Raw genomic sequence first — 27,398 nt, forward strand, 5'->3', positions numbered from 1 at the left:
CAGAAAAAGTCTATCAAAAGGAAGTTTGAAGCTGTTCTCCCAAACTTTTCACTTGTTTAAAATCACAAAGTAGATAACACGTGATAATCAACAGCAAACTACCCATTAACCACATATGTTAATCATATAATGGACACTTGTTTTATTTCAAAGGATGCTGTGACAATATGTACCCTGGGAATTGGAACAGCGTTTGGAGAGTCGATTCTGGATAACACTCCCCGTCACGCAACTATAGTTACCCGGGAGTGCAGCGAACTCCTCCGCATAGAGCAGAAGGACTTCAAAGCACTATGGGAGGTAAACCCGAAAGGCTTCTTGTTCATTTAATGTAGTTATAGAAAAGAAAAGGGACGGAAACATGGATAATGACATTACAGTCAAGCCTTAATGCGTTCCATTCGGAGCCAGTGGATGGAATTTCATTTTCGAGTGGCATTTCCGAGAATGAGTGAAAGCCACTTTGACACAAAGATTCATCCTTTTTTTAGTGCTCGCTCCATTTCCTGGCATACCTTGTAATTACTTCTTGAATGACCACTGGGGGTTTTGTGGGCTTTATTTTTTTGCCCGAGGCTTTGCAATCCTTCCTGCTAGGTTATTTTGCAGATGCATTCATATCCAGCGAAGAAAATAGTTTGGCATATTTCTTTTGAATTTTTTAAATTGTCATTGAAATGTCCCCTTAACTTATCTTGAAAGGGGAAGTCGCTGGGGTTAACTTCCGTACAGCTGAAATGCTTTTAAAAATATCGTACCCTATAATAATGTATTCAGTTTAATTCGTCAGCTTCAAAATATACGGCTGGCACACTAGTAATGAACACAATAGATTCTGCCGCCTTTTGCATTTGCTGCTGCTTACTGTAGTCTGTCAATTACTGAACTGTTTCAGAAACTAAACCTGAAATAAGATCATGCTTGTTTGGATGTTGAAAATCAATTATCAATCAATCAATCGTATTTATTGAGCGCTTACTGTGTGCAGAGCACTGTACTAAGCACTTGGGAAGTACAAGTACAAGTGAGGACGGTCCCTACCCAACAGTGGGCTCACAGTCTAGAAGGGGGTGACAGACAACAAAACAAATCATATAAACCAAATAAAATAAATAGAATAAATGTGTACAAGTAAAATAAATAAATAGAGTAATAAATCTGTACAATTACCAGTGAAGATCCAACTTAAATTTTCGTTGTTTACTCACATCCTTTAGCTGAAATCAAGTTCTAAAACTGTGCTGGCCCTTGCCTTTGTCTTCAGAGTAGTCAATTCACACCGAGTTGGAAGGCTTCAATACTTTTCTCCAGTGTTGCTTACATTTTAAACTTGATCTGGAAGAATTTTGTATAATCAAATGGCATCACCCAGGGGAAGCCATGCAGTAATAATGAGTAAACCAGCTGGTGAGGGTAGGATTCTGTGCCTTAAAAGCTATGCAAATGCTTGGAAAATCCCAATGATGAAACCTGTTTCTTTTCTTCCTGGTGGAAGTGTCTAAGTTTTGGGGTTACTTCCTCGAAACACCGCTTCAAAAAATGATTAACAGCTCCGATTGATCAGTAAAGCGCTGAGAGGCAAAGTCCTTATTTGGGGAAAGAAAAACTACAGTAGATTTCTGTGAACTGTGGGTTTTCCATCATTAAAGTGACTGAGCTTAAGATAGGGTAACCATTTCTTTTCTTGCCTTTTTAAAGGTGAGCTGCCCTGTCATTAAAAAACAACAGAATTTACAGAATGCATTTAAAATCCAAATGATTTCTCCCTCTGAGTTGGGAAATACGAACATTCTTCCCTATAGTCATTTCTGCTTGTGGAAACACTTGGAGTTTGGTTGTTGTTTTTTTGGTTTGTGTGTTAGAGAAAAAAGTTTTAATTATAGCCCTCAGGAATGTGAAAGTACATGACCCCTCAGACAGCTGCCTATGTTGTTTTCACAGACACTTTTCTAAATACTCTGAATTGCTACATAGAAGCAGTCTTAATGATCCATGCCTTCCTGTGCACCAATTCCACAGAAGCTCTTTCTTTGCCGTATGGGTGCTCAGAGGTCCTGGACCAGGTAGCAGAGTGAAGCCGGGTCCATCAGGTGTTGGAAAATCTAGTGTGGGACCCAAAGTATTGCATGGCTGACCCTCTTTCCAGAATAAATATTTCAAAACCGGGTTGTGATATGGTAGTTCAGGAGGGCTGAGTAGAGAAGCAGCGTGGCTGAGTGGATAGACCATGGGCATGGGAGTCAGAAAGACCTGGGTTCTAATCCTGGCTCTTGGGCAAGTCATTTAACTTCTCTGGGCCTCAGTTACCTCATCAGTTAAATGGATATTAAGAGTGTGAGCTCCATGTAGGACAGGGACCGTGTCCAACCTGATTAGCTGTCACTTAACTTCTCTGGGCCTCAGTTACCTCATCTGTTAAATGGAGATTAAGAGTGTGAGCTCCATGTAGGACAGGGACCGTGTCCAACCTGATTAGCTGTCACTTAACTTCTCTGGGCCTCAGTTACCTCATCTGTTAAATGGAGATTAAGAGCGTGAGCTCCACGTAGGACAGGGACTGTGTCCAACCTGATTAGCTTGTGTTTACCCCAGCGCTTAGACAGTGCACGGCACATAGTGAGCGCTTAGCAAGTACCATCATAATTATCATTATTATTCGCGAAGGAGAAATCAAGACTGTGGCTTCTGATGGGTCGCCGGCCACTGGCTTCGCCTCTGCTGTGGGGAAAACACTCACCCTCATTTCATGGTGTCAGCAGAAGGGGCGAGTCCAGGAGACCAGTGGACAGCTGGTGAGTCTGAGGGGTGAATTCAACCCCTTAGGGTGATCATCATGTACATAAGGACAATGGATGTACATCTCCCCCATGACCTTTGTTTTGAAGGTTGGACTATGGGGGCAGCCCGAGCCATCTGGAAACAGGGTCTCTTTCAATTCTACCTCTGGCCATGACTGGAGCCAGAAGGCAGGAGCGGTTAGCCGATACTGGAATTGGATTGGTCCTGCTCCATACTATGACAACGGTTAGGCTTACCGACTATATGGCAGGATGCAGCATTGATACCTTTTTTAAACTTTTAATCATCTTTATTGAGTACCAAATGTGTGCAGAGCACTGTGCTAAGAGCTGGGGAGAGTATAATATAACAGAGTTGGTAGACACATTTCCTGTCCACGAGGAACTTACAGTCTAAAAGGGAAGACAGGCATTAATATAACTAGGATGCTGAATAAAGGATCATGCATCCAGAGCTTTAATAATATGAAAAAGTTACCAGATTATCCTCCCGCCTTCCAATACAAGCAACATTGGCTGGTCCATCTATCTCATCAAAAGGGGACTAGGTAAGAAATTCTGAGAGATACTCCTCTCTTTTAACCTTTAGACTACTACTGCTTTAGGCTGTTAAATTGTATGTCGCAGTGGCTGGCCTCAGATCTTTCCTTTTTTTTATTTTCAGTTGCAAACATCGTCAGAAGCAATTATGCAGTTGGCTCAGACAAGGAATAAAGTAAAAACAAATGCTCCCCAGAACTGGGGAATAGGAAGAGGTGGACTGATCCTCCTTTCCTGTTTTCATGCCCTACCTCTTTCTTAGTGATAATCCTCATTCCTTCTCTGCCCTTTACAGATTTCTGTAATCAACTGAAAATAGCATTTGGACACTTGTGGGCATTAGGCCCACCTATTTTAGGGTCAGATGATCTTTTCTCATGTTAAGTGATTTGTCATAAATGTGCTCTGAAATAGTTAGTCCCTCTGTGCATCTTTAGTATGAGTTACAACCGGAGCATGTATCATCCGATTTCTAATAACATTCTTGGAAAGAAAGGAGAAAATAGCCATGTTATATAGGAAAAAATATATATATATATATAATATAGAAAATTAATGTTAAAATAATTGCATATCATTTTCAGCTCTTGAGACTACAAGAATTTAAAACTCAGTGAAACTAGTGCCCCTCCATACCATTAGCAGAGAAGGTAAATGACAAAGCACTGAAGCTAAGTATAGGCTTGGGAGTCTTAAGCCTGTTATTAATATTTGATCCAAGATTATGGTGTTTTATTAATGGTGGCTCTTGAAATTAGTATAAAAGTGATTTATTATCCGTACAGTGCTATACAACTTCCCCATTGTATTTGGAGCAACAGAGTTGTCCAGTGATTAAAGCCATACATTAGTTATTAGGGTTACCTTTTGCTCTTTGAGTTTTCTAATTTATGGGCCATGCATATCAACCTATTCTAAAGTTGGAAAGCCCTGTGGTGGCAAAAAGGAAGAAGGGAAGGATGTGTCTGAGTTCATCACAGGCATTTCTGGACTTAGAGCTTAGGTCCCGTTCTCTCCTGTAGCAGGATATGCAGCAGTTGCTGTCACTCCCACCATGTCTGAAAACTTGAGTCTGCATCCTGTACCGTCCCACCCCTTCCTGCTCCATCCTCTTTCACAGTCCAGCTTTTCCCCACCCATCTTGTCCTTTTCAGAGTTTGGAAGCCAAAGTGGGCTGATCAAAGAGTGACATAAACATGACATCAGGTGTGTGTGTGGGGGGGTGGGGGGGGGGGCGGGTGTTATACTGCAGTGTGGTAAACAAATGCTTGAACCACCATTCGATTCTTAAATTGTCTTGAAGATGCACCTGTAGTCGAGAGTCCTTAAGGGTGAGACCCTTCGGAATACACTCCCAGTTTTAAAATTCTTGGGCACGTTAAGTGGTATAGTAAATATATGTGGTCTTTTGGAAATCCCTGCAGTGGTTTCCAAGTTGCAGTCTGATCGGTGTCTTACCTCTTTGGTTGTTACTAAAGAGCACGGGAAGCAATGTGACCTAGGGGAAAAGAGCACAGGCCTAGGAGTCAGAGGACCTGGGTTCTAATCCCAGCTCCACCACTTGCCTGTGGGCAAGTCACTTAACTTCTCTGTGCCTCAGTTTCCTCAACTTTAAAATGGGAATGGAATACCTGTCCTTCACACCTACTTAACTTGGTGGCCCTGTGTGGGTCAGGGTCCGTGTCCTGTCTGATTAACTTATCTCTCTCCCTGCACTTAGAACAGTGCTCAACACATAGCACTTAACAAATACTACTACTATTATTATTATCCAGGATTCCCCATGGCAAATTATTGTGCTTGTAATTAAAATCTTACCACTAAGTAGCTGCGATTAGCAGCATCGTCTTGGAGTATTAGCGTGCATAATCAATCAATCAATCGTATTTATTGAGCGCTTACTGTGTGCAGAGCACTGTACTAAGCTCTTGGGAAGTACAAGTTGGCAACATAAGGCTTGTAGTGAGTAAATATTGATGTAAGTTGGGACTTTTCTATTCTGTACCTTGTGACGTGATAAGGATTAGAAGAAAAATGCAGGAGTTTATTCCGTTCTTGAGTGTTTTTATCAAAGGAATGTGAAATGGTGGTCAGAAAATATTGAATCTGTAGAGGATATGCTCTGGAAATTGGGGAATCCAGGTGACCTGAAGAAATACAATTCTCCTAATTCCACTCTCCTAAATTTAACTTTTGGATATAATTCTATCAGGGATACAGGCAGGTGGGTGACAGAAATCTTGCTTCTGCTTTAATTTCTTTCCCGTTCACTTTTCAGAATGAGTAGAAAGTTCTCTCCTCCTTTTTATTCCAAGGATTAGCCATCTAAAGACATATATATTGTTAATGAATACACAGACAGGAATGGTGATCTGGACCTTGCCGATGTTTTGTAATGATCCTTTCATAACTGGATCCACTAAGGGGTATCTTTGTAGCTCTTTGAGTGGAATCATCCTTTCAGACAAATCCTTCAATCTGCTGTGACAGCTGTGGGGGTATTTAATATCCAATTGAAAATACTCTGGTGATTTAAAAAAATGAATACTATTGACCAAAATCAACAACAAAAAACTTCTGGAAGGAAGTTGGGCATCTAAGAGTTCAGAAGTCATTTTCTAGGCTTAAAATTTTCTGGAAAACAGAAGTTCCAACAACTGCAGACAGAGGCAGGAGCTGGGAAACAGCATGGCCTAGTAGAAAGAGGATGGGCCTGCGAGTCAGAGGACCTGATTCCAATCCTACTTCCGTCACCTATCTGCTGTGTGACCTTGGATAAGTCACTTAAGTCTTCTGGGCCTCAGTTTCCTCATCTGTAAAATGGGCATTAAAATACCTGTTCTCCCTCTACTTAGACTGGAAGCCTGATGAGGAACAAGGACTGTGTGTGGCATGATTATCTTGTATCTACCCCAGTGCTTAGTACAGTCCTTGGTGCAGAATAAGTGCTTATGAAATACTACTGTTATTATCATTACTACAGCTGCAAACTAGGGACTCATTTTCTCATTGAATAGTGTGGAACAGGCAGGCAGACAGGCATGGAATTAGTAGCGGGATCACACACATGCTGAACAACCCTACTCTGTGTCCTCTTTGAATATGAAGGAGGATGATATTGGCAGCCCAAAGCTATAGATTAGGAACTGCTGAGGAGAGGGAATCCATTCTTCTGCAACAGAACTAGCTTTAATTTGTGGCACGTCCAGTCTACTGCAGGATTACTTTTGCTTCCGGCCTAGCAAACTGCTTCAAAGGGCTAAGAAAAACACATCCCAAAATAAGTACAACAGCCAGGACGGCACACCAGGGACCCTGGCCACACACATCCTGTTGGGTTGCAATCTTACCCCTCCCCATTCTGATTGCTCTAAACCAAGCGGAAGCCTGTGCCTGTTTTTGTGTCGGGAGTGTCAGTACCTGGTCCCCTGGCTTTCCACCCAGTGGCTTGCAGATTCCTAGCGAGAAAGGAAAGGAGTGAAGTGGCTGGGAGGTGACAAAAATAAAAAAAGTGGCATTTTCCTATTGCTTCTTCAGCCTTCCTGGACAACACGCAAGCACCGGTTTCCTTTTTGCGGGCTGAGATAACAGCAGGAGTTAGAGCCAGGAACAGGGAAACATCTCCGGCGGAGACGGGTCTTGCTGTTGAGGTAAAGAGTAGCTCTTTCTCAGCCATCTGGTAACGTTGACGGAGCAAGAGAGCGTATGCTATACAAGGTCAGAATGGGTCTCCGTCCACTGAAAAGAGGGGCCAGGGTGAGGGGAGTTTGGCTGTTGAGGAATTCTATGGTAATATACTCCTGGCAAATGTTTTTTCTGATTTTCGTCCAGCAGAACCATATTTGTTTGACTGTGTTGAGAGCTCTTTTCCTTTCAAAAGCTTGGCCGGGGAATGGGGAGGATGCTCTGTTCTTGAAGATAGGAAATGTGGATGTAACAAATGTTTCTTTCTAGGAAAGTAGTTGGTCCTGAACAGGCAACGTGACAGTGGTTTAATAAATCTGAATATTCAATGATTAATGCAAGAACTGAGTGACTTGAGTGACACAGAATATCAGAGATGAACTTTGGGCAGGGGATATTTGGTTCAGTAAGGTAACAGATTAAGGACCATTAAACTCCACCCCTGGATATCAATGAAAATCTCTCCTGTGGTGTAGAGGCAGTATGTGGTCCTAAATGTGTTAGAGGTTTTCTTTTACATTATTTATAGCGTAAAACTCTACTACCACCTCAAGCTGTGATCTCTCCGCTTCTCAGAATATAATCAGGAGGGAGTCAGGCTGGCTCAGGTCTTGTATGGTAAACTCTGGGGAAAACCCAGAGGCTACATAAAAGGGCAGGTGATGAGATTAACGTAGGAAGAAGAGGTCTAGCTCTACTCAACCAATGTCTAGTGTGAACGTTCCAGGAAAGCTTGCTGCTGGTCATTTTAGCGGAATTGTGTGGACAACGAACATATTTTTTGCCTCCTTTAAGCTTTCGCAAGCACTTAGTACAGTGCTTGGTACTCATTTGGTGCTCAATAAATACAGTTGATTGAAATGACTGATTTTTTTTTTTAGGAGGAGACCCTCCAAAACAGAGCCTCTGGTTCATCTTTCTGATGACCGAACGAGGATATATGAGTTTAACATGTGCCAATTGGCATGTTTCTTTACGAGCCCCCTTGCTGTTCATGGGTAGTATCAAGTCGGCTGTGTGACCTTGGGCAAGTCGCTTCACTTGCTTGGAACTCAGTTACCTCATCTGTAAAATGGGGATTGAGACTGTGAACCCCAGGTGGGACAGGGACTGCGTCCAACCCGATTTGCTTGTATGCACCCCGGTGCTTAGGACAGTGCCTGGCACGTAGTAAGTGCTTAACAAATATCGCTACTATTATTATTATTATTCCCCTTGCTGGTATAATTTGTGAGATTGAGTCAGATTCTAAATTGCAGTTCAATAAATTTGCATTGAGTTGCCATTTGATTTCAGAGGAACCTGCATTTCTACAGTGGGCAAAGATATCCACAAGGATATCAGAGGCTCAAAACAGAGGCTCTGTTTTGTACATATCTATTCTATATATTTTATTTTGTTAGTATGTTTGGTTTTGTTCTCTGTCTCCCCCTTTTAGACTGTGAGCCCACTGTTGGGTAGGGACTGTCTCTATATGTTGTCAACTTGTACTTCCCAAGCGCTTAGTACAGTGCTCTGCACACAGTAAGCACTCAATAAATACGATTGATGACAAGGATCTGGATGTAGTTTATCTAACTTGCAGCTTGGGTTTACTATTATTCCAGAGCAAGGTGGAGAAGCAGTGTGGCTTAGTAGAAAGAGCACTGGCCTGGGAATAAGAGGACCGGCTCTGCTAATTGCTTGTTGTGTGACCTTGGACAAGTCACTTAACTTCTCTGTGCCTCAGTTTCTCTGTTCTTAGACTGTGAGCCCCATTTGGGACAGGGACTGTGTCCAACCTAATTAGTGAAGCAGCATGGCTCAGTGGAAAGAGCATGGGCTTTGGAGTCAGAGGTCAGAGGTTCAAATCCCGGCTCTGCCAGTTGTCAGCTGTGTGACTTCGGGCAAGTCACTTAACTTCTTTGCGCCTCAGTTGCCTCATCTGTAAAATGGGGATTAAGAATGTGAGCCCCCCCCCATGGGACAACCAGATCACCTTGTAACCTCTCCAGTGCTAAGAACAGTGCTCTGCACATAGTAAGCGCTTAATAAATGCCATCATTATTATTAGTGCCTACCCTAGCACTTGGAACAGCATTTGACACACAGTATACATTGAACAAATACCATAAAAAAGGGGGAAAGTGATAAAAATTAGGAAGTGGGGGAATGGGTGTGTGTGTATTGGGGATGGGGGAGTGAGCAGAAGCTACCTGTCCCTCAATCTCTGTTTGCATGATCTTATGAGGGCACCTCAGATAAGAAGTCTGCTCTATAATAATAATGATGGCATTTGTTAAGCGCTTACTATGTGCAAAGTACTGTTCTAAGCGCAGGGGGGGATACAATGTGGTCAAGTTGTCCCACGTGGGGCTCACAGTCTTAATCCCCATTTTTACAGATGAGGTAACTGAAGCTCAGAGAAGTGAAGTGACTTGCTCAAGGTCACACAGCAGACTTGTGGTGGAGCCGGGATTCGAACCCATGATCTCTGACTCCAAAGCCCGGGCTCTTTCCACTGAGCCACGCTGCTTCTCCATACATATTGTAATATTGTAATATTTGTCCAGTGCTTCCCAGGCATCATGTGCTGTATTTTTAAGTGGCCAATGGTGTTTTCAGTGTTTTGCTCAGCAGTCAGCTCCATCCCGGGATTTAACAGCTCTCCCTATGCAAGGAGAATTCCATTTAGTAAGCTCAAGAGTTCCCAGGGAGAAGCAGGTCTGATTCATAGGAAGGTCATGCAGCGTGAATTGATAGAGAATGTTTTGGCCTTCGTAGGTTAGAAGGAGCAGCGTCCTGGGACGTGCACACAGACATCACACAAGCTTTCAAGAGTAGGCGTTCTGATATGGATTTACTTGAGCCACAGATAGAAGAAAATCCTGTTATGGCATTTAGACTTTTGAAAGAATAAAACCCCCAATTTACGATAGGAATGCTGTCAGGTGGCTGATTTTAATGACCTCAAACTAGGAGAAGCATTTTGATTATGTGACCGTAAAAATAGAACAAACCTGAAAGTTTTCATGAGAAATCACAGTGTTATGGAGAAGGGCATTGAGCTGGGATTTAGAGCTGTTCCTTGCTTGGTCAGACCTTGCCTGGTGATTTTTTTCAGCAAACTGCTTACTTTCCAATGTGCTTCTCACCTGACCTGAGAGGTCCAGTGCTGGTTTATCCCGATAGACTTTTGCTTCTCTGACTTTGAGCCGTCATTCCTGATTGAAATGAGGTTGAGAGGAAATTGAATCCAACTACAAGCGCAGTGACAGTGGTTACGGGAACAGTGGTTTGGTTCCAGAGTTTTTGTCAGTTACACTTTCATGTGTTAAATCAGTGTATGGGCATGAGTAGGTAGATTAGGAGAATTATGGGGGCAGGAAGTTGGGGATGGATTGATGATTTCATGTCAGGGTTTCGTCAGACAGCGAGCAACTGCGGAGTACCTTGGAGTTTGCTCCGCTGTGGGTGAAGGAAATGGATTGTGGTGATGGTGGTGAGGTTGTCAGAGCGTAACACGCTTTCCTTATTGCTGACTGGGATTGCTTCAGAACGTTGCCCTAGAGAAGAAAGATGAAAACTGTTTCATTTGTTCTGTTTTTTTATGGCCTCATCCCTGTCCAGAAGCAAACCATCCTGATTTTATATCAAGAAGCAGTGGACTTCCTTAATGGTGAACAATAGAAATCTGATTATGCAATGTAAGCAACACTGAGAAGCAGCATGGCCTAGTGGATCGGGCACGGTCCAGGGAGTCAGAAGGACCTGACTTGTAATCTCAGCCCTGCCACTTGTCTGCAGTATGGCTTTGGGCAAGTGATTTCACTTTTCAGTACCTCACTTACCTCATCTGTAAAATGGGGATTAAGACTGTGAGCCCCCAGTGGAACAGGGACTTTTGTCAACAGTATTAGCTTGTTACTATCCCAACGATTAGCACAGTGCCTGGCACATAGTAAGCACTTAACAAATACCATAAAGAAATAAAAAAATCATTAATAATAATAATGATGGTATTTGTTAAGTGCTTACTATGTACAAAGCACTGTTAAAAGTGCTGGGGGGATACAAGGTGATCAGGTTGTCCCATGTGGCGCTCACCGTCTTAATCCCCATTTTACAGAGGAGGGAACTGAGGCCCAGAGAAGTTAAGTGACTTGCCCAAAGTCACACAGCTGACAATTGGCGGAGCCAGAATTTGAACCCATGACCTCTGACTCCAAAGCCTGGGCTCTTTCCACTGAGCCACGCTGCTTCTCAGGAAGGTAGGAAAGGGGCAGATGGGTGAAGTGCTTTGGAGGATGGAAGAGTATTGCAGGCATTAGCATCTGGAGTTGATTCCCCAAAATTCACTGGCTCCTTTCGAAGAACATGCTGCTTTTATATTTTGGTGCCGTTTGTGATAAGTACTCATTGATTGATTCCTGTGTTTTTGCGTGGGCTATTCTCTGAATTTCAGGCGTATTTCTTCTTCTCTATTGCCTGTGGTTTTGTCACCACAAATCAGTTTCGTCCTCCTGCTGTCTTCCCTCTTTGGTAGACTAGAAAGGGCAGAATGTCGCCATTAAGATTAAGGGATTTATTTGCTGGAGTAGAATGAGAAGTTAAATAGCTTAGTCACATTGAACTACAATTTTGTTTTAACTATCCTAAAATATCTGCTGCTTTTAACTAAACCTATGGTGGTGTGTTATTCCAGTAAATACTTCAGAGAATGTCTTCAGAGAATATAGTGAGGATTGGTTCCGTCTTAAGGATTAGTAGACTTAAATCATTACAACTAACTCCCCTACCCATTCTGATTTCCTCAGTGAGGAACTGTTTTTTAACTGTTTTTCCACATTTTTTATCATTTTTCAAAATGGTATTGTTACTGCACTAAGCAGTGGAGTAGGTAGGTAGCAGTCCGGTTGGACCCAGTCCATATTCATTCATTCATTCAAGCATAGGACTCAGTCTTCATCCCCATTTTACAGATGAGGTAACTGAGGCACAGAAAAATGAAGTGATTTGCCCAAGGTCACACAGCCGACATGGTGGTGGCAGGATTAGAATCCAGGTCCTCCGTCTCTCAGGCCCATGATCTTTCCATTATGTCACACTACTTCTGAGTTTATGCAGAGTTGACCTAAATGTTTCTTTTATGTCATATGTTTTGCATACCACTATCGTGTTTATAAATCTATAGGTATATAGCTTGCGGAGATTTTTAGACTAGGTTAATAATGCTTTTCAGATTCAGCTCCTCTTTCCAGGGTCGCCAATCAACAGTTTTTTCCTGCTCCTAACATCTAGCTCTTTCTCAATTTTTTTTTTTCCACCATGCCCTAGATTCCCTGTTCCCCCATTTTAACTGAAGTCAAAGTTCAGGTCTGGGAGAAACATGAAACTTAACAGGATTGTGATTGGATCAAAAGCTAATAGAATGATCCCTTTTCTTTTTCTGGAACAGGTTTCTCTCCATCTTTCATTGCCAGAAGCATTACTGTCCTTTTTATGGCCCCTTGGAAGAATAGGAGCTGTTACTCGTAAAGTAGTCATGAAAATAGACAATATTTTCCTTTCCCTTGTTTTGGCTTTGGCCTGTTTTTCTGATTTTAAAAGCCTGGTTGAATTGAAACACACATTGCCACTTAATTCAGACACCCTAGAAAAACTCTTCCAAAATATCTTTTCATTAGATCTGTCTTTGCCCAAAGCATAAAAGGGCCACTAAAATGGGAAAATTAGCAAATGTGCAACTATCACATTGCAATAATAGCAATGAAACTGCTGTTCGGTAGCTTCAAAGCCCTAATTAAATAATAGTGCAATAAAAGAGCATCTGCTATTCAGAAAAATAGCTAATGATTTTAAAGAGGTTTTAAAAATAAACTGAAGGGTCCTTGAAAATTATACTGTAGCCTGACTACTGTCAATCCTCACATTCTGACATCACAGTTATAACATCATAGTTGTTGCAACATATCAATTTGTTCTAAGGTGACACCACTGATAGGCAAGTTTACATGTGCATATGTAACTGAGAAAAAGGTATTATTATTGGCATTTCAGGACTGATAGTCCCACAAAGACTGCCCATAGTTGTGTTGTAATGCTTGTTTGCAGCACCTGGCAACTGTTCACTTTTGCCTTTGTCTGACAATCTTTTTGAAGCTTCCGTTCTAAAGAGCTTCTTCTATTTTAATTGGCATGTACCATGCTGGTCTGTCTATCACACCTGCCTGTCAAGCTGTGATGCCATACTGCCTGAGGTTTTGCTTTCTTTTTAATGGTACTTAATAACAATAATAATAATGATGGTATTTAAGTGCTCACTATGTGCCAAGCACTGTTCTAAGCACTGGGGTAGATGCAGGATAGTCAGGTTGTCCCACGTGGGGTTCCCACTTTTAATCCTTATTTTACAGATGAGGTAACTGAGGCACAGAGAAGTTAAGCGCTTATTGGTGTCAGGCACTGAACTACACAATGAGGTTGATACAAGATAATCAAATTGGGCATAGTCACTGTCCCATATAGGGCTCACAGTCTTAACCCCCATTTTACAGATGAAGTAAATGAGGCCCAGAGAAGTTAAACGACTTGCCCAAGATCACACAGCAGGCAGGAGGCAGAACCAGGATTAGCACCCAGCTCCTTCTGACTCCTACGTCCATGCTCTATCCCTTAGGCCATGCTGCTTCTCACATTTCCAAGTCCTCACATTTCCTCTTGCATCCAGGGCTCCTCAGATGTCCTAAACCGAACTTCTCATCTTTCTTCCTAGACTTTCCCCTCCTCCCAACTTCCCGGTCTTTGTCAATAACACCATCATTCCCCCCTTCCCGAGAAGCCTGCAACTTTAGGGTTATCCTGGACTCCTCATTGCCCTTCAGCTGTCCTGTTCATCACTAAATACTGCCATTTCTTCCTCCAAACCATTTCCTGGCTCTGCCCTTTCCCCTCCACTCCAAAGATCACCACCTGGTTCAAGCTTTTGCTGTATGAGACCACTCTATCAGCCTTTCATTCATTCAATCATATTTATTGAGCGCTTACTGTGTGCAGAGCACTGTACTGAGCACTTGGGAAGGACAAGCTGGCAACATATAGAGACGGTCCCTACCCGACTTTCAATGACTCGAGCCCGTTTTTGGGTAGGGACCGTCTCTATATGTTGCTGACTTGCACTTCCCAAGCGCTTAGTACAGTGCTCTGCACACAGTAAGCGCTCAATAAATACAATTGAATGAATGAATGAATGACTCCCCCTGCTTCTGTCATCTCCCTCATTGGTCTGTCTATTCTCCATGCTGCCGTCTGAATTACCGTCCAAAAATGTCACTCAACACATGTCTCTCTACTTATGAGAAACCTTCAATTACTACCCATTTCCCCTGCATTAGGCAAAAATCCCATACCATTGGCTTTGAGGCTTTCCACCAGGTTTCTTCATCTTGTATATTAGATCTCTTCACCCGCTATCTCTCCAGCTTAAACTCTTCGTATCAACTCGTTCAGCATCATTCGACTGCTGCCAAGGAAACAGGCAGTATTACAGAAGTATGACAGAACATCTCAAATTAGAATATTGGTTCTCAATGATCATATTTCTAGGACTTATTAAATCCAAGTTACCTGTATGTTTGATTCATCCTCTTGGTTGCCTTTTCTATAGAAGATATGTTTTTCCAAGTTTTTTTTTAAAGAAAGAAGTCCAAATATTGGTTTTCACCTAGTTTCACTAAAACTTTACATTGGAATTTTTTTCTTCGTGTCATCTGCTCTTGGTTCCCCATGAAATTTTGAAACTACATCAGTGCAAACCTCCAGGCAGCATTTTCCGGTGCTTACAGTTAAAAACCATTACCATGACATTAAATGCTAATGTAACTAAAGTAGGGCCTATCCAGCCATAAAAGGTCCTCTTGGCAAACTAATTGACACTCCTGACCATGATGACTTTGGCTAATAAAGTTTATTTAAATAATACACATGGATAATAGTATTACTACATTAGAGTTATTTGTCAAGGAAATGTTAACTTTAGCATCAATAAAAATGTACACACATTGAGTTGATGTGCTTGTAATAGCCTATTCTGCTATTGTGGGACATATTTTACATTTATTTACAGGTACATGATTACACTATACATGAGTAAACGTGCTGTGAATGCCTCCCTCCATGCACTCATCAAACATGCTGTGCCATGTGTATCTTGTACGTGTGACTCTTGAGAAAGTAAATATTTATGCCAACTGAAACTGTTTTAAATTGAGTTCATAAAATTGGGTTTAGGGGTGCTTATTCTATGAGAGTATTCTTTTTAAATTATTTCCACTCATAAAATTAAGGAAGGACAAACAAAGCAGAAGCAGAAGACACAAAGGGAGTCTACAAGTCTGTGTTACCTTCGTTTTCTTAAACTCTATTTCATTGTGCAAGGACCTACTTTCTACTGCCAATTTCCTGCTGCCATTAATCCTGTTATTTTTAAATTTTTTAGAGTAGGGATGGCATTTTTGATCGGATGCTGCTTATTGGCTTGTGAAGTGTAAAAGGAGAGTAGATTTATAAAACATACAAGTTAAATCTCAGAGGTGTAAGGATTTGGGTAATTATATGTCCTGCATTTGTGTGTAAGGTCCTGAGAAAAGGGAGATGTTTTTGACATCCTGAGAAAGTTGTCTTGACCAGCCTTAAAGCCTTTTCTCTCTTAGGCCCTCAACATCTCCCTTCTTCCTGCACCTCTTTTCTTCCTTCTCCATCCTGTCTCTGTTTCCCATTTCTTATAGTGAACAATTTTTTTCTAGTGCTAGGGTCTGGTCAAAATGAAGGTGTCAGTTCCCTTGGAGGGAGGTGGAAATGGGTAGAAAGCCTCCCTCTTTCCTTCCTTTCCCACTGCCTCCCATTCTGCAATCTCAGAGTCAGCTCCCGGGACTATGAGCAAGGGTTGAAGGGAGTAGCAGAGAGGAGAGGGTGGAGTTGCTCCTTCCTTCCCTCTCTTGGATCCCAGAATATGGGACACTGCCTTGTCAGTTAATGTCAGGAAAAGGGTGGAGAGCCACCTTCCCAGCCCCATCTCTCCACAGCCTGGGGTGAAGTGGCAGGTTTCTTGTTTCACATCCAAAGTTTCGTTTCATCCAGGGGGAATTATGGAGGCACAGGCCTTCCATAAGGCAGAGGCATTGCAGAAAATTCTCTGTGTAATAATATTGATCATTATGGAATTTATTAAGCACTTAGCGTATACCAAGAGCTATACTTGGTTCTTCTGGGACAAGAGCCCTGGTCTCTTTCTCCCATTCATGTGCTCTTTCCACTAGGTCAGCTGCCTCCCTAGTGGGATAATTTTGCACACTCCCAAATTCCCTTTGGGTATAGATAATCCTTTTCTCATGCATCTGTACCCTATTCTATAGGCAGCTTGGATATCTGTGGGAGAGACGGGGTAAGACGGGAGATGGGAGGGGATGGAGCAGACTCCTTGGAGACAGCTGTTTTCAGGATTTGACAGCAGAGACTCAGGACTGTTGTGAACTCCCAGCACTGATCTCTCTATCAGATGTGGCTGTCCTTGTTCCTGTTTGGGTGTTGCCTGGTGGACAAGAATAACATTCCCGGGTAAGAAGGGGTTTGTCCAGAGGCGTGGATTCCTTTCTGACTTCCTCCCCCAAATGAAGCACTTCCTGCCTTTCAGATGAATGATGAGTAATTTGATGAGACTTCAGGATGTGACAAAAGGATTCAGCCTGGCTGCAGCTATTTTAACTGAGTGAATAGCAACTCTGCTTTCAGATCATGTGCCAACTGGTTATGGTTGGGGAATCAAGAAAGGTTGATGGTAGCTCACAACTAGGTGAGAGCATCTTAGGTTTTAGTTTCTAGAGACTTTAAAGCAATAAAATGTGCAATTTCAAACTAATCCTGTTTATTTAATTTCCTCTTGTAAAATGTGGACTTTTTGGCACATTCGGTATTTTGATGTTTGCTAGAAATGAAGGTGAATTTACAGCAAACAGCTAGAGATTCTAAGGTGAAACTAGAGATGGTGTATGCACTCTTCAGTTCAAGCTCATCTCTAGACTGTAAGCTTGTTGTGGACAGGGAACGTGTCTGCCAAATCTGCTGTATTGTACTCTCCCAAAGGCTTAGTATAATGCTCTGTACCTAGTAAGGGCCTCTTTTAGCGAAATGAAATGATAAATCCAAATAAATCCAAAGAAAATGAGATAGAGTCTTTTAATTTTGGTTAGCATTACATGCCATTAGGCAAACTTTTCCTACCAGAGCTTCAGTCCCATAGAACACAGTCTCTGTTCTCTGCTGGCAGTTGAGAAATATAAATTACTATACTACTACTAATAATAATAATGATGGCATTTATTAAGCGCTTACTATGTGCAAAGCACTGTTCTAAGCACTGGGAAGGTTACAAGGTGATCAGGTTGTCCCACAGGGGGCTCACAGTCTTCATCCCCATTTTACAGATGAGGTAACTGAGGCACCGAGAAGTTAAGTGACTTGCCCAAAGTCACACAGCTGACAATTGGCGGAGCCGGGATTTGAACCCATGACTTATGACTCCAAAGCCTGTGCTCTTTCCACGGAGCCATGCTGCATCCCGGATTCTACTAGGAGATCAGACAAGGAGTGTCCAGTCCCAGCCATTGGAAAGTGCCCCTTCGCTGCACAGCTCAGGGGAGCTTGAGGAGGCTTGTACATGATTTCCTTGTGTCGCTCTTTCCTCCGTAGTCGGATGATTTCTACAAAGAATATGCCGCTCCAGTGACAGAGTCATTCAAAGAAGACAAAAAAAAAAAGACAAGGCACATGACTTTGATCTTGAGTTGGAGAGTCCAGGTTGGGAAAACTGGCCATTGCCGTACCGACAACACCCTGATCTAGGGAATTTGCATCTAGATCCAAAATCACAACCTGGAGATTTTTTTTTCTTAGCACACTGAAGCCAAGTTCCATTTTTCTTTTCTTTGTCTCTCTTTTTTCTCCTCTACTTATTTTTATACTCCTTAGGGAAACGTATATTACATATGTTAATCACAGTGCACACATTTATCTCCCTTTGAAATCAGGTGGTTGTTTGGTTATGCCACTGACTTTTCCGACAAGGGGTGATTTTTACTACACATCATTAAATATGGAATATAAATTAGTGAGTCGAGAAATAACGAGACAGTTACTGAGCTATTTTTCAGCCTTTAAATGTCTCAAGTGTCTGTGATGGTTACATTTCCTTCTCTCTGGAGCCTTCCTTCCTCTGGAGCCGTGCTAGATGAGGCTGTGATCATCCGTCCCCCAAAGCTCAGCAGAAAACCCAGCCCTGGATCCCTGCCCAAGTCATTACCCAAATTCCAGAATGGTGGGAGGAGCTCAAGCCACCCTCCATGTCCTCCCATTTTAGGCGGGGGAGACGATGGCTCCGCAGAACGGTGGCTAGAGATGCTACCACATGTAAATGAGAAATTGCTGGACTCAAAAGACAAGCTCAAGTGTCTGGCCAGAAGTAGGGACTGAGAGCTCTGTATTGGACGCAGTCTGCAATTGGGGGCCTACTAGATGCTGGACGTTCTCCCTGGTTGCAGGACGTAGGCCCCGATCCCTGACTGTAACCCCCTGATTTGCTGCCTGTGGAAAAAAAAAACAGCATAGTGGATAGAGCACTAGGAGTGCTGGGAGTCAGAAGGACCTGGGTTCTAATCCCGGCTCTGCCACTTTCTTTTTATAGCATTTATTAAGCACTTACTATGTGCAAAGCACTGTTCTAAGCGCTGGGGGGGGAAACAGGGTGATCAGGTTGTCCCACGGAGGGCTCACAGTCTTCATCCCCATTTTACAGATGAGGGAACTGAGGCTCAGAGAAGTGAAGTGACTTGCCCAAGGTCACACAGCAGACATGTGGTGGAGCCGGGATTCGAACCCATGACCTCTGACTCCAAAGCCCGGGCTCTTTCCACTGAGCCACACTGCTTCTACTTGTCTACTGCATGACCTTGGGCAAGTCACTTCACTCCCACATCTCTTCTCTCCCCTCCCGACTCCCGTCTCCACCCCCGGAGGCGACCGCCTTCTAGACTGTGAGCCCACTGTTGGGTAGGGACCGTCTCTATATGTTGCCAATTTGTACTTCCCAAGCGCTTAGTACAGTGCTCTGCACACAGTAAGCGCTCAATAAATATGATTGAATGAATGAATGAATGAGTGGGCCTCAGTTACCGCATCTGTAAAATGAGAATTGAGACTGTGAGCCCCATGTGGGAAAGGGACTGTATCCAACCTGATTTACTTGTATCCACCACAGCGCTTAGTAGAGTGCCTGGAACATAGTAAGCGCTTAGCAAATACTATTATTATTATGCTCCTGGGATTTACTGAGTCTAGACTGTAAGCACAGTGCTGTACCTACCTATCATGAGGAACAGATTCAACTACAGCCTGGAGGATTTAAACTAGATGTAAGTCTGGCCTAGAGGAAAGAGCACAGGCCTTGGAGTCCACTGTTGGGTAGGGACTGTCTCTATATGTTGCCAACTTGTACTTCCCAAGCGCTTAGTACAGTGCTCTGCACACAGTAAGTGCTCAATAAATACGATTGATTGATTGATTGATTGGAGTCAGAGGACCTAGATTCTAATCCTGACTCTGCCAGTTGCCTTCTGTGTGAACTTGGGCAAGTCACGTAATTTCTCTGTGCCTCAGTTTCCTCATTGGGGGCAGGAAACTTGCACCTAGTACAGGGCTTTGCACAGGGTAAGAGCTCAATAAATATGATTGAGTGAATGCACATGTCTATCAGAGAAGCAGCGTGGCTCAGTGGAAAGAGCCCGGGCTTTGGAGTCAGAGGTCATGGGGTCAAATCTCAGCTCTGCCAATTGTCAGCTGTGTGACTTTGGGCAAGTCACTTCACTTCTCTGAGCCTCAGTTACCTCATCTGGAAAACGGGGATTAAGACTGTGAGCGCCCCCGGGACAACCTGATCACCTTGTAACCTCCCCAGGGCTTAGAACAGTGCTTTGCACATAGTAAGTTCTTCATAAATGCCATCATTATTATTATTATTATTATCAGCTGAGTCGTATTGTACTCTCCCTCATTGTGGACAGAGAATGTGTCTGTTATATTGTACTCTCCCAAGTGTCTAGAACAGTCCTCTGCAAACAATAAGTGCTCAATAAATACGACTGAATGAATGAAAGTGCTTAGTAGAGTGCTCTGCACACAGCAAACTGCTCAATAAAAATCATTGATTGGAAGTAGGTGTAGTAGCAAATGCCTGCAGTCTTTCCTCTAGGGTTCGATTTTTCAAGGGAGCAAAAGTTCTTCTTGAACTCCTTCCAAACTCTCATCCCAAATCAGCTGCATTCTCTGAAGCCTGAGCTTCGATTGTTTTTATTTATGAGCTTAGCCTTGACTGTCCTCAATTGCCAGAAGATTATCCTGTATCTAAAAATAAACACCACAAAATCCAGTCAGAGTGCTTTCCTGTGATTTCCTCTGGCCTTAAAGAAATATTTTGCAATGTGGATTTCCTTTCAAAATTTGGACCGGAATTATTTCCCTGGCATTACAGTTTCACAAACGGCTACATGGTTTTTGGCCCCAGTGAAAATCAGTGCCGTCCAAAGCCATATGTAAAGGGAAAGTTTCAGTTTCAAATAGCGATGACCAGCTGGATGTCAGGAAAACATACCTATCACGAGGAATAGATTTAACTGCAGCCTGGAGGATTTAACCGAGAAATAAGTCTGGCCTAGTGGAAAGAGCACAGGTTTGGGAGTCAGAGGACCTGGATTCTAATGCTGACTCTGTCAGTTGCCTTCTGTGTGAACTTGGGCAAGTCACTTAACGCCTCAGTTTCCTCATCTGTAAAATGGGAATTAAGAATGTGAGCCCCATGTGGGACATGGGCTGTGCCCAACCTGTTTAGCTTGTGTTTTACCCCAGCACTTAGTACAGTGCCTGGCACTGGTAGCGAATACCATTTAAAAAAAGGATTTAATGCCTGTTCTCCCTCCTATTTAAACTGTAAGCCTCATGTGGGACAGGGACTGTGTCCGACCTGATTGATATGTAACTATCCCAGAGCTTAGGACAGTTTTTGACACATAGTAAGCACTTAATAAACCCTATAATAATAATAGTAATTTTGGTTTATTCCTGCTTGAAGGCCAGGGGCTAGACTAAGTGACATCTCTTCCAGGTGTTCGGTTTAATAAACCTTCTGGGTCATTCCGTGAATATTCAGAGTATTTTATCTTTGAGAGGCTTGGTTTGGTTAAATCGTGATTTGCTGCTTGGGTAAAGAAGGCGGTGTGTCCCAACCTGCTACTTTTCCAGTGGGGTGGAAGTGGGGTGGAGGTGCTTCTTACCTTTTGAAACTAGGGAACTTTGTGTGTAGAAGGCAGGGAGAAGGGGCGTCAGAGAGGCAATGGGGATACTGTGGTGCCCTGACCTACCTAGCCAAGCAATACTTGTTTAAAATGTTCAAATGAATAAAGTTAAACTGCTAATTATTTTTGTTGGTTCCATTCCCTTCTCTTCCTCCCTCCACCAGATTGCGAGCTTTTATACCATTTTCTATGTGTGTTTAAAGTTCTTGGAATAGCGTTACCTTCATTGTAGGCACTCAATAATAAATGTTTTCGATGATGCCGATAAACATTGCTCTCCCTCTGCTCACCACTTTATGCCTTCTCCATCCACTACCTGGAACCACGATTTATTCACTCCCCAGATTTTACTTTCCAACCCCGACAGGTTTTCTGACGCCTCAGCTACTTTTGTTCTGTAATGACAAGCAAACCTTGTACCATTGCCTTTCATTTGGTGCTGTTCAACTTTTGCAAATTAATATAGTAGTAAATCAGTCGGTGGTATTTGAGTGTTTACTGTATGCTCACCACTGCTCAGTTGAGGAAACTGAGGCGCAGAGAAGTTAAGTGACTTGCCCAAGGTCACACAGCTAGCAATTGGCAGATCTGGGTTTAGAACCTAGGTCCTCGGCTCAGTATCTCTCCATTATGCCACACTACCTCACTCTGCAGCTTGGATCATTTTTCTAAAATGTCATTCTGCAGTTGTCTCACCACTCCTCAAAAACCTGCAATGGTTTGCCCATTCCTCCCTGCAGGAAGCAAAAACCCTAGAGCTGTGGCTTTAATGCACTCAGTCAGCTCTCTCCCACCGACATATCCAGTCTTTTCTCCCACTACACCACAACTCATTCTCTTCTTTCTTGTCAAGCTAACATACTCACTGTACCTTGTTCTCACCTCTCCCACTTCTTAACTTTTAATTGCTGCTTGTTCCCTTGCCTGGAACCCCTTACCCTTTCCAATCTGCCAGATCACAGCCCTCTGGTTTTTCAAGGCCCTTTCAAAATCGCATTTCTTCCAGCTGGTCTTCCACGATCAGTCTCTATTCTTTCCAGGTCATACCCCCTAATTACCACTCATCCCTTCTGTGTTAACTAAACACTTCTGGGTTCAGAACCGTCTGAGGCCATATCTGTACATATCTTAAATATCTTATCACTTTAACGCTAATTCATATATATTTATTTTATTCCATGTTCTGTCTCCTCTGCTCAGTTGTAAGGTAAGCAAATCACTCCTACCTTACTTTGATGATCTCTTAGTACAACCAAGCCCACAAACTTCTCTCCTCTAACACCAACCTACTCACTGTACCTCAATCTCATCTCTTGCCACCCACCCCTTACCCACATCCTTCCTCTGGCCTGGAATTCCCACCCCTCACATACCTGACAGGCCACCACTCTCCCTACCTTCATAGCCCTACTAAAATCACATCTCCTCTGAGAGTCCTGCTCCCACTAAGCCCTCACTTGCCTAATTGCTCCTTTCTGCATCATCTCTGCACTGTACCCATTAAGCTCCTTAATATTCACCCCTTCCAGCCCATCAACACTTATGCATGTACCCACCTGTAATTTATTTTAATGTCTGCTTGCCTTTTAAGGTGTGAGTTTCTTGTGGGCAGGGATTGTGTCCACCCAGGCTATAGTATTGTACTTTCTCAAGTACTTAGTGCAGTGTTCTGTACACAATAGGTGCCCATTAAATACTATAGGTTAATTGATTAAATCACATGGAAATATACCTAATAATTGGGCAAAATTTAATGTGATTACTGTAGCATTTAATGGCATCACCATCAATCAAAGGTATTTATTGAGTGCTTACCGGGACCAGAGCAGTGTACTGAGTGCGTAGGAGGGTACAGTACAACAGTGTTTGGCATGTTTCCTGCCCCCAAGACTAGTCTAGCATAGTCTTCATCACCCTAATAGAAAAGTGGCAGTTTCATAAACACAGTGCTGTTCAATACGATACTGCAATCCCCATACTCTTCTACCTCGTTTCACCTACTGTTCATATGATACCGAGAACTGTACTTGTACTTGTAACTTGTACTTCCCAAGCGCTTAGTACAGTGCTCTGCACACAGTAAGCGCTCAGTAAATACGATTGAATGAATGAGAACTGATTGAGCAGGGAAAGTTCACGTTGTTTGAATGATGCCAACAAACTCCTCATCCCCACCTTTTCTTAAAAAATATCAGTTCTGATGTTTGCCCTAGTGATGATATGTCACCAGAGGAAGCCAGACCCTGGCCTTGCTTCTGGGCTTTCTGCCTCTCTGAGTCACCTTTGTCAGGTGTGGCAGGTGATAATGTGGCACAGCCATTGATTGGTTCACTCATTAATTCAATTGTATTTATTGAGCACTGCACTAAGTGCCTGGGAGAGTACACTATAATCATAGACACATTCCCTTCCTACAACAAGCTTACTGATTCCACTGGGGCTGTCAAACATGGAAAATACATCCCGTAGGGAGACGTGAGACCACTTCTGAGGTCTGTTGTACTTATCAGGAAAAAGTTTTCAGGCGGTGAAATTCAGGGAGAAGGCAAGAGCAGCAGTCGGAGAGTTGGGAGACCTAGTTCAATGTCATCTGGGGAACCTACCTTATTAAGTGACCAGGAATAAAGCCCTTCATTATCATCTCCCTTTACTTGGGAAGCAGCGTGGCTCAGTGGAAAAAGCCCGGGCTTTGGAGTCAGAGGTCAGGGGTTCAAATCCCAGCTCTGCCAATTGTCAGCTGTGTGACTTTGGGCAAGTCAATTAACTTCTCTGTACCTCAGTTACCTCATCTGTAAAATGGGGATTAAGACTGTGAGCCTCCCTTGGTACAACCTGATCACCTTGTACCCTCCCCAGCACTTAGAACAGTGCTTTGCACATAGTAAGTGCTTAATAAATGCCATTATTATTATTATTATTATTATTATTATTATTACTTCAGGCTCCCATCTGGAAAATGGGAACATCCATCCTAATCTCCTCTCATCTCACAGATGTGAAGGGAAGATCATCATCATCAATCGTATTTATTGAGCGCTTACTATGTGCAGAGCACTGTACTAAGCGCTTGGGAAGTACAAATTGGCAACATATAGAGACGGTCCCTACCCAACAGTGGGCTCACAGTCTAAAAGGGGGAGATAGAGAACAAAACCAAACATACTAACAAAATAAAATAAATAGAATAGATACGTACAAATAAAATAAATAAATAAATAGAGTAATAAATATGTACAAACATATATACATATATACAGGTGCTGTGGGGAAGGGAAGGAGGTAAGATGGGGGAGATGGAGAGAGGGACGAGGGGGAGAGGAAGGAAGAGGCCCTTTTGCAGCTCTGATGGAGTAAACACTATCGTATTGTACTCCCCCAAATGCTTATAGTGCTCTGCACACAGTGATTTATTGATAAAAATGGAATGGACAGAGTAAAACACCAGGGAAAATCAATTTCTCTGGAGCTACTAATGATGATGATAATTGTGGTATTTAAGTGCTTACTATGTGCCAAACATTGTACTAATGGCAAGATAATTAGATCCCACATGGGGATCACAGTCCAAGTAGGAGGGAGAACAAATATTGAACCCCCATTTTGCAGATGAGGAAACTGAGGCACAGAGAAGTATAGTGACTTGCCCAGGATCTCCCAGCAGAGAAGTGGTAGAGCTGAGATTAGAACCCAGGTCCTCTCACTACCAAGCCTGTGCTGTTTCCACCAGGCATGTTGCTCCTTTGAAAAGTTTCATAGTTCAGCACAATTTCTAAGAGAGTGTGATGAAATCCATTTATGCATTCTCTCAAAAACTAACTCCTCAATTGTTAGGGTCCTAATTATCTTCAGAGTTCCTCCCTCCTTGTGCATCCTTGCAGCAACGATCATTTTCAGCGGTTCTGTTTTTCCTTGCTCCAAAATAAGTAATTCTAGGATTTGGTTGCCAGCATCAGGGAGAGCCACAGTCAAAAGTCCTGTTTGTAGTCATGGAAACTTGGAATTTGGCATCACTTGGAATTTTTCCTGCCTTATCCTGTCTTGGCTCTCGTTAAAGAGGAATTGTCTTGGCTGCTTGTTGAGTTTATTTTTGGTTATATGTCTTCATGTGTAATATACACAAGCCCCTTAGGCACACTGGTTTGTATTTGGTAAATTCTAGAGTTGCTTCCAGATGAAACCTATCCATACCCAATGAATTAACAGAAAATACCTTGTTCCTTTGTTTGACTTTATCCTCTTCATGTGTTGGGGAAGTTTCCTGTAGAAGGATATGTAATTCATTTACTTGCTTGTTTTAAGAATTAGTGTCCCCATTAGCTTAATTTATATGTGCCATGTCCTCGAACCACTAGAGTGAAGGCAGGAAGTATGACTCCTTCAGTGACAAATGGGAATGCGATGCTCTCCCTGCTTTCTGTAGAAAGTCCATGAAATTAATTTGTTCACTTGTAAGGTTAGGTCATCCAACTGAATTTTACTGAAAAGAGCCAAGTTTTAAAACTTTAAGTGTTCAAAGGAATTGGGATTCAGCGGAGGCAGTGGAGGAGTATCCAGATTACTAGCGTTAGAGTTACAGCTGAAGTTGCGGGTTTGAGGACCTTGTGTCCTTCACTTTGGACCATCCTTGTACCGTATGATTAATGCCTTTGTTCCCAAGCTGTCGTGCTCATCATTTCCACTGTTTCCTTTTATTCCTTCCACCTCAGAGGAAGTTTTTAGGTTGCTTTAGAGATTCCATCAAGTGTCTTTGAATCACGTTCTGCCTCTGATTTTCTAGGTTCATCCATTAATTTTCTAGTTTCACATGTTATCTCTTTTATGCAATCGCGCAGCACTATCTGAGCCTTGTTTCCACTCATAATCCTTGCTTTAACCTGTCAGTATTTTGTAGTACAACTTTACTGTCTCTGTTACATGGCTTTACAAACAGCTCCAAAGCACAATCTTTTATTTACCTCCCAGATGACAGAAACAGATCATCTGCCTTTATAGTCATCAGTATGGTGGTGTTTGGGTATAATTTCACTAATTAAAATATTTTCAGCTTCTCTCTTACCTTTGACCAATATGTGTGGAATCTTTTTTTCCAAAGTGGTTTCTTTATTGGTGTTTTACTGATCAAAAACATCTGAATGACTTATGCAATGGCAAATTCTTCAACGAGAGCTATTCCTCATCTTGGGCAGGGTAAATGGTTACATCTTTCGTCACTATGCTTCCAAATGTAATTAGAAGTACTGTGCAGTCAGCTTTCCAAGTCCATGCTCTTGTTTTAATTTGCAATACACTGTTTTGGTCTCTTCATTCCACATAGTTGAACATATCTCTTCAAGGAACTAAAGAAATATTAGTTCTTTACACGGTGTAATCACATTGTGACTCTAGTTCATTTCGATCTGAACGTACTTCAGATGTAACCTTAACCTCACCCAACCTGTTTTGTTTTTTGTTTTGTTTTTATGCAACATATAGGCCAAACATCTGGAATAAACTCCCTGGTCTTATAAACATGGTATGTTTCAAAAACATTAATGATAATAATAATAATAATGATGGGATTTATTAAACACTTACTATGTGCAAAGCACTGTTCTAAGTGCTGGGGAGGTTACAAGGTGATCATGTTGTCCCAAGTGGGGCTCACAGTTTTAATCCCCATTTAACAGATGAGGTAACTGAGGCTCAGAGAAATTAAGTGGCTGGCCCAAGGTCACACAGCAGACACATGGCAGAGCCGGGATTTGAATCCATGACCTCTGACTCCAAAGCCCATGCTCGTTCCACTGAGCCACGCTAAAACCACCCATGCAATAAAGAATGCACTTATTCTTTCATTACCAAAAATAATGTGTTTTGATTATATATTAGTAATTGCCCCAAATTCATGTAAAACTGAGCTTTCTTGAAGACACAGTGGATTATTTGTAAAAACACACTTGGTTCTTCTGTACAATTAGCTTATGTTTACTGAATTGCATCTGTGTGTTAGAACAAATAC

General features: G+C 42.5%; 1 protein-coding gene across 2 annotated transcripts in view; it reads left to right on the forward strand.

The window, feature by feature from the left end:
• RAPGEF4 (Rap guanine nucleotide exchange factor 4) overlaps positions 1–27,398 on the forward strand; it is a 209,667-nt gene that overhangs the window by 34,017 nt on the left and 148,252 nt on the right. For both annotated transcript variants that reach the window (XM_038751184.1, XM_038751185.1), the window contains exon 4: positions 154–300. In XM_038751184.1, coding sequence (XP_038607112.1) covers positions 154–300 — 147 coding nt within the window. The remainder of the gene's footprint in view (positions 1–153; positions 301–27,398) is intronic.

This window comes from Tachyglossus aculeatus, chromosome 9 (genome assembly GCF_015852505.1).
Source record: "Tachyglossus aculeatus isolate mTacAcu1 chromosome 9, mTacAcu1.pri, whole genome shotgun sequence".
In the NCBI taxonomy this organism is placed as follows: Eukaryota; Metazoa; Chordata; class Mammalia; order Monotremata; family Tachyglossidae; genus Tachyglossus; species Tachyglossus aculeatus.